Source organism: Xenopus laevis, chromosome 3S (genome assembly GCF_017654675.1).
Source record: "Xenopus laevis strain J_2021 chromosome 3S, Xenopus_laevis_v10.1, whole genome shotgun sequence".
Taxonomy (NCBI): Eukaryota; Metazoa; Chordata; class Amphibia; order Anura; family Pipidae; genus Xenopus; species Xenopus laevis.
The window spans coordinates 61063338-61076240 of record NC_054376.1 but is presented as its reverse complement, the minus strand read 5'-3'; the positions used below and the strand labels follow the sequence as shown (position 1 = coordinate 61076240).

Genomic DNA, 12903 nt, shown 5'->3' with positions numbered 1-12903 from the left:
AGAAAAGAGATATAGTAAAAATTGCTCAATCGTGCACTAAGAGTTATTATTGGGGTAAAAATCTGACCTCTGAAGCTAAAGCTGTCCACTTGTCTGGGCTTCAAAGTATGACCTGCCCTGAGGTCTGTTTCAAGAGTGAGTTTTTGTCATTTCATGCATATACGTTTGTACAGTACACAGTGAAACGAAACAACGTTCCTCTAGGACCATGGTGCTACACACAACATAGATGCACCGGACAAAAAGTGCAAGTGCAAAAATATGTATGCAAAAATGCAACTCCTGCAAGACAGGACAGCATAGTGCAGGGACAAGACAAGACAGTAATATGTTAAGTAAATAATGCAATGTCAGACATGATGGGTGTATCATTGTGATATGATAGTAGTAAGAACATGATAAAGAACATGATAAAGTGCAGATGTGCTCATAGAAAACAATTGTATCCAATGGCTATTTATTTATACAATGGCGTACAGTGGCTGTGTAACGTTGTGGTATATAGTAAGGTCAGATGGAGTGTGTGTGTGAGAGAGAGATCTGTCCAGTCCCTGAGTATTCAAGAGCCTTATGGCTTGGGAGAAGAAACTATTAATACTTCTTGGTATAGGAACAGATACTCCAATGCAGAAACTCCGCTGCAGCATTTATTCAACACTGTGTGTTGAATAAATGCTGCAGCACAGTTTCTGCATTGGAGTATCTGTTCCTATACCAAGAAGTATTGAGACTATACACTTTAGTAAGGACATAAAGTTGGGGACAGGATACTAAAGTTTCTCTGGCGCAAGCTGAGCCCTCATACTAAGTTAACAGAGAAGAAACTATTACACAGTCTGGTAGTGAGGGCCCTAATGCTTCGGTACCTTTTACCAGATGGTTCTTATTATAGATGATTCTTATAGTCATTTCAACTGCCTGCAGTTGCCAGATACGTGTTAATTTGCCTGCACGTATAATCAGTTAAATAGCTTGCATCTGTTGGATACATTACAAATAAAATTAATGGCAAATATTTAAGTAAACAACCCACCATCTCACCTGGAATGGGTACTTGCAGCTATAGCCTGACTGGCGTATTCTGACTGTTTCCAGCATTCCTGTGTAACGCAGCTGCCTGAGGACCAAAGTATCATCAAAACGCATTGGTACCTTGAAAGAGAAAAATTATAATGAAGACAATCAAATCTGACAAGAAATCATTTCTAGATTTACGAACGATTAAATCCTTTGGATCGAACGATTCAAAGTATTTTAATCCAACGATCGAAGGATTATACTTCGACCAAAAAAAGTTAGCCAAGCATATGGGGACCTTCCCCATAGGCTAAAATTGAGTTCGGTAGCTTTTAGGTGGCGAACTAGGGGGTCGAAGTTTTTTCTTAAAGAGACAGTACTTCGACTATCGAATTGTCGAATAATCGAACGATTTTTAGTTTGAATCATTCGATTCAAAGTCGTAGTTGAAGGTGGAAGTAGCCCATTCGATGGTCGAAGTAGCCAAAAAAACACTTTGAAATTCGAAGCATTTTTTCTTCTATTCCTTCACTCGAACTTAATGAATGGGGCCCCTTAATAAACCCAATAGGATTGTTCTTCCACAAATATTAATTTATTTAGCATAGTAACCATAAAGTACAAGCTACTGTTTTATTATCACAGAAAAAAAAGAAGTAAAAATTATTATTATTTATAATTATTATTTGCTTATATAGACTTCTATATATAATATAATGTGTTGCCAGATAAGGGTTCCCACATCTGTAATACTACACTCAATACTACAGATCAATTTATTTAGTATAACTTGTATTTTTATATTATTATCATTTCATATACAGATTTCTTTCCATTGGCTGCATTTTCTCTTTTTTTCTCTGTAGCATTAACATTCACTTTTCATATAATGGCTTGTAATAGATGGCATCTAGTTACCTACTCAACGTGAAAACATACAGGGGGCTGTAGACAACAGTTCAATCATGTCTCATGGAGAGCATCCTCTCTTTTTGTAACATTATCTGGATTACTTAAAATTTTTTGCCAGTTTAGTGCAGTTTCATTATTTGCTTTATTTACCTGGTTGCTGCCTAGTATACTTTTAATTTATACATACATATATTTGGAAATAAAATTTAACTTTACTGCAGCCAAACATGACAACAGAACTGTGCCTATAACATGTGAACATGAAGAAAAAGAAAAGAACAGAAAAGAAGGCATTAAAAGCATGAGGTTAACTCTATAACATTGCTGTGACAAAACTGTTTCAATAAAATCTTCTTTGAGCAACAAAAAAAAAAAGCATGGGGTTAACTGAAGAAGAAATAGGAAAAATAGTGCTTGTATATTGCGAAGTTTGACATGTAGAAATATTAAAACAGCATACAAAGTTACTTTTGTCTTTCAGCTCTAGCCTTCCATGACTGGATAAAGGTCAAACTGAATTAATCACCATTTCACTCACTAACTAAGCAGCTTAGATTGAACAGTATAAAAATTGCCTGTAGACCAGAGGAATCTTCTAGAAGACTCCATTTGGCTTTCAGCAAAACAAAACTATCAATCTGTTATACTTCTCAATGTAACATATTAGTGGGGTCTCAATTATATCTTTTAATGTTTGCTAACCACTCTGTAAAGCTGGCCATAACTTTGTCAAAGCAGACAAATGAGTAGATCTTTGTCTAACGTGCCCACGTGTGGTCAGCAATCTACAATTATAATCATGGTAAGGGAAAAACACTTGCATGTAAAAGGCACTAAAATTGAAATTTAGTTTCACTTTAGTAAAATTCAGTATTTTAGTGGTAGGCGATTTTAAGCTGCCTTTATCTTCTCTCATTAAGGTAGAAACATCAAGATTTGCAGTTTGGAACACACTCGGACATGATTATCTTCTGTCTTTTATTTTATGTGCATTCATACATATTCAGAAATTTGTGAAGACGGCAGGCAAAAACTTTGTGGAGGTCACACCTAATTAAGGTTCCCCATGTGGCCCCAAGACCACCTGTGTGGCATCACTGATCTATTATGGTCACTGCCTACTCTTACCTTCTCTGCATTGGATCGGATACATTTTACAAAATAAGGTTCTGCTTGCCCGAGAGTCTCCATCAGCTTGTTAAGGGAAGTCTGAAAACATAACAAAGATGTATAAGATTATGGACAAAGGGGAAAACCTGAGAAAAGAAGGGAAACAGGAATCTGAATTTAACTGGAACTATGAGACTCGGTTGGAAGGATAGTACTAACCTGAAACTGTGCACTTATACTAGGAGGCTTCTTCTTCTTGTGGAGATGCAGTAAAGATTTGGTAATACGATCATGTAGAGTAAGATTGGAGAGATGCTTTAGGGACTTCACATCCAACAGATGCTAAGATAAGGAAAAACAATATCACAAGTTGGGCCTGCATTACACAAACAGTATTCTTTCATGTTGGTCACTGCACATATACTAAGAAAAATGCTAGTCATCATGCTGCCCATGGCTTAATTCAGCAGTGCACAAAGAGCATATTTAGCCCCATAGTCACATTGGGAAATGGGTGTTATATCCTCATAAAGCATGAGGTAGTAACTGAATTTGCATTGCTGAATTAATTCATATTGCAATATAGAAGCCCTCCAATAATGCCATGAATGGGATTTTGGGCTCCTTTTAAAGTGATTCTAACAGAATCCCTATCATGTGTGTGTGTGAGTGTCTGTGTGTTTTATATAGGGTTATAGACTGTAAACTCCATTTTTAGTCTAATATGCATAATCTGTTGGTGCTATATAAAGATACTAATAATATATTTGTGGCTTCTCCAGTGAGAGCCCATTCTATTCAATGCTCTCAACATTTCAAGACTTTGCTGAAAGCCAAAAAAACTGCTTTAGCATAACACACCAGCATTTCAGCTTGAAGACAATATTCATTTACTCACTTTGCGAAATCTACTTTTACCCTTGTCCACTGGCATAGCAGCCTTTAAAGAGAATGCCATGCCTAATGCATTTAACAGCAGCAGCAAAACATGGAGGAATTACATGTCCTACGGAAGGCGTTATCTTAATACAATAACAATATATCTATATCTATATCTATATCTATATCTATATATATATCTATATCTATATCTATATCTATATCTATATCTATATCTATATCTATATCTATATCTATCTATCTATCTATCTATCTATATATATATATATAAATTTGTGTGAGAAATAATTTTAGTAGGTTTGTGCATACTGTTTACAGGAAGCTTAGTTATAGCACATGGCAGAATGCTTGTTGTTGGAAGCATAAAAAAAAAAACAAAATGGCAAGGGCATTCTGCTTGAAGCTGTTGCACAGGGTAGTTAGCATCTGCTTTTTGAACCTGGCTTAAAATAGGTTTCTTTACTTTATATTGCCAAATACTATATAACAATAATAACAAACAATAAAGACACCTTCTAGCCAGCAAAAGTAACCCCTAGTAAGATGAACCTATGGGCTTACTGAAAACACACCTACATACTAAGTTAGCACAGCTGTATTATTTACCCCCCCCCCCCAAAAAAAGAATTTTTCTGTTGACCCACCTTTGGTAGAGCAGGTTTGTTTTTTGTGCTCTTGCTTCTCCTAAAATAAAACATATATTTATTTATACAATCAAATTGTAACTCCATCCTTATACATATATATATAATTAAATATACAGATGTTATAGCCCCGCAGTTTTATTTTATGTGGTCCAAGCTCAGCTACTATCTTTTAATGCCTACTAAAACTAACTAATTGATGTTAGCTTAATGCCTTTTAAATTCAATTAAAAGAAAGCCCCATGTAGAGCATGCAACTCTGCAAACATTAACTGACCGAGATTATATATTTTCATGAGCCAATGACCTAATATTTTTTCCCCAAATCAGCATTGGTTTGTATGTGGGCCCTAATATTCCAGCTTGTATTCAAAAACCCCACTGAGGACTAAATACATTTTATCAGACATTCTGGAAAATAACTGTAGCTTATGATGGTATTGTTTTAAATATGCAGCAAGTCTGCTAGGGCCTATCTGGGCATTAAAAGGATAATTTGACCTCTCATAGGTATAATCACTGATGTTATGATCAGCAGGTTGCACAAAACCACTTTGCTGTCTATGCCAACCTTTTATCTGTAAATGGCAATGCCCCTCTCCCCCACATTCTACTGTCTTACATGAGGATTCCCTGGGCCCTCTCCAGCAATTTGCTGTCAGTGCTGTTGTTCTGGTTGGAGCTGGAGGAACTAATGAAGATACCACCACCCTCCAGGTAGGAATTAGATGATGAGAGCCGGTTTTGCCTTCGTGCAGTCCAGCTCATTTCTCTGAAATAATTGATCAATTCAGATTAAGCAGCTGAAAGTTTGATAGCATAAGGACAGTTGAAGAATAGAATGGCATGAAGATTGGACTGGCAACCACAGTTATAATGAGCATTTATAAGATGAGAACTAAAAAGATAATAACAGATGTGAAGTTAAACAATCATGAATACAAGACAATTTATTAAAAGAGACAAATAAATGAAAGATGCTTCTCTGATTGGCACTACTCACTTAGGACTCCTATCCTGGATAGTATTTGCTCCCTGCAGGTCAGAAAGGGGAGTGCGAGGAGTCCGGCGAGGAATATCTGTAAAGAAAAATCATATGATTATATGGCAAACAGTTGGTTTCAGGAGTCTCTTCACTCCTGGCCTGAATATTTGATCTATGTCCCAGGGATAGATAATCAACAGAGTATCCATTCCCTATGTTAAAAAAACATCTTGCATATCTGTGTGCAGCATGCAGTAAAGTACCATTTCTCATCTATATTGGAGTCAGTTGTGAGCCATTTCTGTATTTTTGTGATAGAATGATGTGTCTCTGTATATATTAATAAGTTACAATTCTTATGTCCCTCCCTTATTAGAACTTTATGTCAATGCATTTATGTATACGTATGTTCATGTGGCATTACCAGGGAGTGTTTCTAGGCATTAGAAAAATCATTATTATTTTTCTTGTTATTAATTATTCACATTGTTCGGTGTATGTGAGACAGTTCAGGTGCTCAGCTTCACATTTTTCCTGCAGACTCAAAATTGTGTTAGCAATAAAAGAACATAAAAGAAGAGGGAGAGAAAGATAAAGTGGTAAAGAGAAGCAGACAGATAGCATGGGCTTCAGGCAGCATTCCATGGTGACATGGGGAGATGGCAGGAGACACATTCACATGTATGACGCATGCTTTTCTATCAAACGCATTGTAACATCCTAGCCAGGCCATGCAAAGAACATAGTTAAAAGCAAACAGAGCAAGCGAAATAAGCTCTCAATTTATCTGGCCTAACTAGTTTTTATTTTTGAAATATGCTCCATTGCCCCAGAAGACTTCTGGGTCCCACACCTAGTTTAGGCTGGCTAATTGCTCTGTCTGTTCTATGTAATGGAAGCAGGAGATCTTGTTGAAAATGATGATCTATAGCGCTTGCAATTTAACTAGAGTGCCAAAAACACGATTATTTTTTGTCTGTTCTCTCTAGATTTAAACTACATCATATAAGTACAACATATAGCAAGTCTGGTCCCAACCTATGGGTTTCTACATGTACTTGCAAGCAGAGCATCTCAACTTAATGGGCTAGCAGCACCAGAAAGTGAAAGCGCCCAGCATGCATTTATACATAATCTTGCATTTGTCTACTCATTCAGTGATTTTTATCATTACTAGAAAAGGTGAAGGTCTCATTAAGCGACACAAAAAATCTGAATGCTGACTCCAAGGTTGACAGCAATGTAAAAAGAGACACATACTTATATATTATATAGCTTTGAGTTGAAATAGAATGCCAAGATGATATTCTGTACTGGCAGCAAAATTACCAGTAATATAAAAAAAAGGGCATTCATGCTACAACGGTATATTTCATACCTTGCACATTGCAGTTGTTACTAGTCAGGCCATTCACAATACTGGTGTCACGATCGGCACCCTAAATCCAGAACCAGTGCTAAGCAGCCTTTCACCACGGGAGGAGCCCTCGGCCGCCAGCCGCCAGGTCTTATTAAGAGAGGTGCCAAGCGAAGGGTTCTGGATGATGGTAAAGCAAAGTCTCTGGGCAGTAGGTCGCAGTACAAGGCGTATACAAAAGGCGTAGTCAATCAGGCTAGGTCGAGGCTGGCAGAGTACAAGCGGAGTCAGACAGGCAAGGGTCAAACCAGGAGATCAATCAGAGGGGATAAGGATACAGAAGAGTCAGTTACCAGGCAAGGTCAGGATAGTCTTAGAACAGGCAATGGTCAAAACAGGTAATCAGATCACAGAATACAGAAGCTTTAAACAGCACAGAGGCACAAGGAACTCACAATGAGGAAACATAACGGGCAGTGAAAAAATACAAAATGTGCCTTTAAATACATTTGAATTTCGCGCCATTGCGCGCTGGCGTCATCATGCCAGAGCGCACGCGCCTATAATTACAGCAGAAGCGCACCGCACGCACCCCAGAGGAGTGGTGTGTCGGGCGTCCCCGCCAATGGCACGGCGGGCGTCCCTGCCGCACCACTAGACCAGTCGTTACATTACCCCCCCCCCGAGAAGGGGCCACCGGACCCCCAGGTCTCTCAGGAAACTTAAGATGGAACTGTTTCCTGAGACAATCAGCCCTAAACAAATTCAGGCTGACCCTCTACCAACACTGGGAGAGGATTGTGGACGAACCTGTGAGGTTGGTGGAAGTAGGGAATCCGCGCTCTGCCAATTAGCACCTGATGAATGAATGCATCAATCCTCCCGAATAGATGTACCGAACATCCCAAACAATTGAACTTTCAGTAGGAGAGAGGAGAGCACTCTGACGCAGATTAACTGCTTGTGATTAATATTTATTTAAGCTGCTATACACAACATGTTTCGGGCTGTAAGGGCAATTACAGCCCGAAACATGTTGTGTATAGCAGCTTAAATAAATATTAATCACAAGCAGTTAATCTGCGTCAGAGTGCTCTCCTCTCTCCTACTGAAAGAACCTGTGAGGTTGGTTTTAACAGAGAGACATGAAAAGAATTAGAGATCTTAAAATTATCAGGTAGTTTGAGATAAACAGAAGAAGGATTGATTATTTCAGTAATCGGATATGGACCAATAAACCTGGGCCCCAACTTGAGTGAGGGAACCTTAAGTTTGATGTTTCTTGTGGATAATCATACTGAGTCTCCTACCTGATATTTAGGTGCCTCTCTACGAGACCTATCAGCTGCCCTCTTTTGAGCGGCTGTAGCTGCAGAAAGAGAGTCGTGCACCCCAGACCAGATCTTGGTAAATTGTTTGACAGAAGAATTGACAGAGGGTACAGAGGATAATGAACCAAAAAAAAAATGCTTTTGGATGTAAGCCATTAACGATAAAAAACGGATATTGACCAGTAGAAGCATGAGTAGCATTATTGTAAGCAAATTCTGCCCAGGGTAATAATTCAGCCCATGAGGATTGGTTGTCAGACACACAACACCTTAAGAATTGTTCAAGGGACTGATTAACCCTTTCAGTTTGTCCATTAGTCTGAGGGTGGTATGCGAAAGAAAAAGACAAATCAATCCCAACCAGAGAGCAGAATGGTCGCCAAAATTTAGAAACAATATTGACCGGAAAACCATGTAATTTGAAAATATTAGAAATAAATAAGAATAGAATTAGAATATTAGAAATAAATAATCCAGCCAAAGACTTAGTAGATGGGAGGTGTGGGAGGGAAATGAAATGACTCATTTTGCTGAACCTATCCACTACCACCCAAATCACTGTCCCTTGAGAAGAAGGGAGGTCAACAATAAAATCCATAGACATATGGGCCAGGGTCTGTCAGGAATAGGTAATGGCCTTAGCAATTCCTGTGACAGGTTCCTATAAGACTTTGACCTCTGACAGACAGGGCCACCACACATTGAGAGACAATAAAGACACAGTCTTAGAAATACCAGGATGTCCCGTCATTTTTGAATTATGAGCCTCACCCAGAACCTGTTCCCTTAAGTCCTCAGGTACAAATAACCTCCCGGAGGGAGTTTCTACAGGGGCAGAAGATTGAACTGAAGACAATAGTGTGGCAAGGTCTGATCCCAGAGCTGCCACAATTAACTCACCCGGAATGATGCAATACACTCACTAGGTTCAGACAGGTTAGATTTAAAACGCCTAGAGAGTACATCTGCCTTAGTGTTTTTGGAACCAGGCCTGTATGTGAGAGAGAAATTAAACCAGGTAAAAAATAAAGCTCATCTAGCCTGCCTAGGATTCAACCGCTTAGCAGACTCAATGTACAAGATGTTTTTGTGGTCAGTAAAGACCGTTATAGTATGTTTAGCCCCCTCCAACAAGTGTCGCCATTCCTCAAAGGCCCATTTGATAGCAAACAATTCTCTATTTCCAATGTCATAATTGGTCTCGGCAGGTACAAATTTCCTAGAGAAGAATGCACAAGGGTGCACCTTGTTGGTTATTGGATGCCTTTGAGAAAGGACCGCCCCTGCCCCAACCTCTGAGGCATCAACTTCTACAATAAAAGGAAGAGTGGCATCAGGGTGATGGAGCAGACACAAATTCTTGTTTGAGGAATTCAAAAGCTTGAATAGCCTCGGAGGCCACATACTTGGATCTGCACTCTTTTTGGTTAGATCCGTGATTGGAGACACCACCAAAGAGAAGTTTTTAATGAATTGACGATAGTAATTAGCAAAACCTAAGAACCTTTGGGTTGCACATAAAGAAAGAGTCTGAGCCCAATCCAGTACGGCCTTAACCTTCCCAGGATCCATTTCTAGACCCTTACCTGAGATGCCCCAAAAATTGAACAGAAGAAACCTCAAAAGTGCACTTCGCAAGCTTCGCAAATAAATTATTCTTCCTTAACCTGAACAACATCTCCCAGACATTTTATATGCACCTCTAAGGTCAAGTTTGGGATAGATAGTAGCATTCTTGACCTGATCAAATAGTTCGGAAATCAGCGGAAGGGGATAGCATTTTTTGATGGTAATTTTATTAAGCCCCCTATAATTGATACATGGGCCAAGACCTCCATCCTTCTTGCCCACAAAAAGAACCCAGCACCAGCAGAGGAACTAGAGGGCCTAATGAAACCTCTTTCGAGGTTTTCTTTGATGTACTCTTTCATTGCTTGGGCTTCAGGCAAAGAAGGAGGATAAGTTCTCCCTCTAGGGGGAGTAGACCCAGGAATGAGGTCAATTGGGCAGTCATAATGCCTATGTGCCTAAGTTTCTGCGGCTTTTTTAGAAAACATGTCAGAGAAATCAGCATAAGCCGCAGGTAAACCCTCTTGGGATGTGACTGCCATCAATTGACGAACATTTATGCAAGAGCCCTTACATTTTTGACCCCATTGAAGAATTTACCCAGTTACCCAATCAGTATGTGGGTTATGTACCCATAACCAAGATAAACCTAAAATTAGAGAAGAACCAGCATCCTCAATAACATAGAAGGATAACTCCTCAGAGTGCAAGTTGTTGGTGCACATGGACAAGATCGCAGTCTTTTTGGTTACCAAACCTGACCCCAAAGGCTTTTTGTCAAGGGCTAAGATTCTCATGGGAGGACTTAAAGGAGTTAGAGGAATATTAAACCTTACTGCGAAAGGCAGCATCCAAAAAATTCCCTGCCGCCCCAGAATCCACAAAAGCAGAAACCTTAACAGAGCCCTTAGGCCAGGTTAAATTAACAGGTACCATTCCTAGAGGAAAATTGTGGAGAGGAAACTTCTCGACCCAAATGGAGCTCAACTTCTCCATTTAGGCTTTGAAGTTTCCTGACCTCTTAGGACACTGATTAAGAAAATTACCCTTCTCCCCACAGTAAATACACAGACCCTGAGACCGCCTGTGGACCTTTTTCTCAGGAGTTAGATGATTTATGCCCAATTGCATGGGTTCCTCCTGAGGTAGAGGCACAGAGGGGTTAGATGGCTTAACATTAGCAAACCCAGTAGGAAAGGAAGTACCCTTCTCACCCCTTCTCTCCCTCTGTCTTCTATCTACTTGGATGGCAAGAGACATTAGATCATCCAAATTAGTAGATAGAGGGTAGTTTACTAACCTGTCTTTGACAGTATCATAGAGCCCTATCCGGAATTGGATACTAAAAGCCATGTCCTTCCAACCAGTTTCTACAGCCCACCGGCGGAACTCAGTGCAATACACCTCTGCATACCGTTTTCCCTGGCGTAATTTACGAATTGCGGTATCGTCATGGTGTTAAAGAAGGCTTCAAGGGAAAAACAGGCAGGGTCAGAGCCCTGAGGCCCAGAGCCCAAATTTAAAGGTCACCCTGTAATAGGGTCATTACAATCCTCACTTTTTCCTCCCCGGTAGTAAAGGAGTGAAAAAAAAAACTCAGGTATAGGTTGCATGCCTCCTGAAAGACAAAAAATGTGGTTCTATCCCCACTAAATTTTTCAGGGAAAGAAATTTTGGGTTCATGGGGTTTATGAATATTACCCATAACAGCAGGAGAACCCACTTGGACGGCAACAAGAGGTGAAAGTACTGGACTTGGCGTCTGTTGCGTAGTGTCCAGTCTGCAAGTCAGGTTATGAAAGCCTTGCATCAGATAATCTTGCTTCCGCTCCTGATCCTCCAAGCGCCGTAGCAGAGTAGTGAGGAGCACTTCAGTGGTAGAAGGAGCAGCGGCAGCGTGACCTTCGCCTTCCATTCTGGCCTGTTATAATGTCACGATCGACACCCTAAATCCAGAACCAATGCTAAGCACCCTGTTCTCAGCTCTTGCTTCCGCCTTTAACAGCCGCCTTTCACCTCGGGAGGAGCCCTCAGCTAATCGGATGCCGCCAGGTCTTATTAAGAGAGGTGCCAAGCGAAAGGTTCTGGACGAGCAAAGAGGCACGATGGTAAAGCAAAGTCTCTGGGCAGTAGGTCGCATAACAAGGCGTAGACAAAAGGCGTAGTCAATCAGGCTAGGTCGAGGCAGGCAGAGTACAAGCGGAGTCAGACAGGCATGGGTCAAACCAGGAGATCAATCAGAGGAGGTACGGATACAGAAGAGTCGGTCACCAGGCAGGTCAGGATTCCAGAAGTCAGGATAGTCTTACAACAGGCAGTGGTCAAAACAGGTAATCAGATCACAGAATACAGAAGCTTTAAACAGTATAGAGGCACCAGGAATTTCACGCCATTGCGCCTATAAATACAGCAGAAGCACGCCGCGCGCGCCCTAGATAACGGCGCACATAGAGGGCGTCCCCGCCACACCACTAGACCACCAGGGTGAGTCGTTACAACTGCTGAAGCAAACTGCTATTAATAATAACTTCAAGTGATAAAACTGAATGAAAGTGGATAATGCAGGATACCCAGAATTAGACTGAACATTCATATTTATAGTATATATAGTTAGAGAAATGTGTATAAGGGTATAAGTATACACAGAGAGGCACACATACATATTTATTGGCATGCATAAGGAATGCTTTATGAAAGTGTATTTAGAACAGAACTGGGATTCCGTGTCTGTGTTTAAGCATAGCAAGAATAAGATTTACATGTAAAGTACAGATGGGCAAGTTGGTAAGAGGATTCTGGGAAAATCTTGCATGTGTTGAAAGATATATGCAGTCATAGTGTGGATGCCCTGTTTGCACATAGGTACAAATGAATCTCTAAATAAATGTATTGTAAGAAAAGAAGTTTCTATAAGTGAAACAATGTGTAAATATTTGCTTAGGCAGCACATTACTATTAACAGAATACTTTCAGTTATGCCAAAAACAGGGGTGACTTTTCCCTAAAAGCAACATCATAAGTTTATATGTGTGAAATGGGCCAGAGGACCGAAATACCGATTTCACTTGTCCAACAGGG

The 12903-nt window shown here is 40.1% G+C and overlaps 1 protein-coding gene across 7 annotated transcripts in view; it reads right to left on the bottom strand.

The window, feature by feature from the left end:
* The window catches only part of LOC108712992 (unconventional myosin-IXa), a 76252-nt gene that overhangs the window by 24223 nt on the left and 39126 nt on the right, over positions 1-12903 (bottom strand). For 6 of the 7 annotated variants that reach the window (XM_018255607.2, XM_041588369.1, XM_018255608.2 and 3 more), the window contains 6 exons: positions 5587-5662; positions 5206-5355; positions 4584-4623; positions 3259-3381; positions 3058-3138; positions 1042-1152 (listed from right to left, as the gene is read on the bottom strand). In XM_018255607.2, the coding sequence (XP_018111096.1) occupies positions 1042-1152; positions 3058-3138; positions 3259-3381; positions 4584-4623; positions 5206-5355; positions 5587-5662 (581 nt within the window). The remainder of the gene's footprint in view (positions 1-1041; positions 1153-3057; positions 3139-3258; positions 3382-4583; positions 4624-5205; positions 5356-5586; positions 5663-12903) is intronic. The other variant, XM_041588370.1, reaches the window with a different exon arrangement.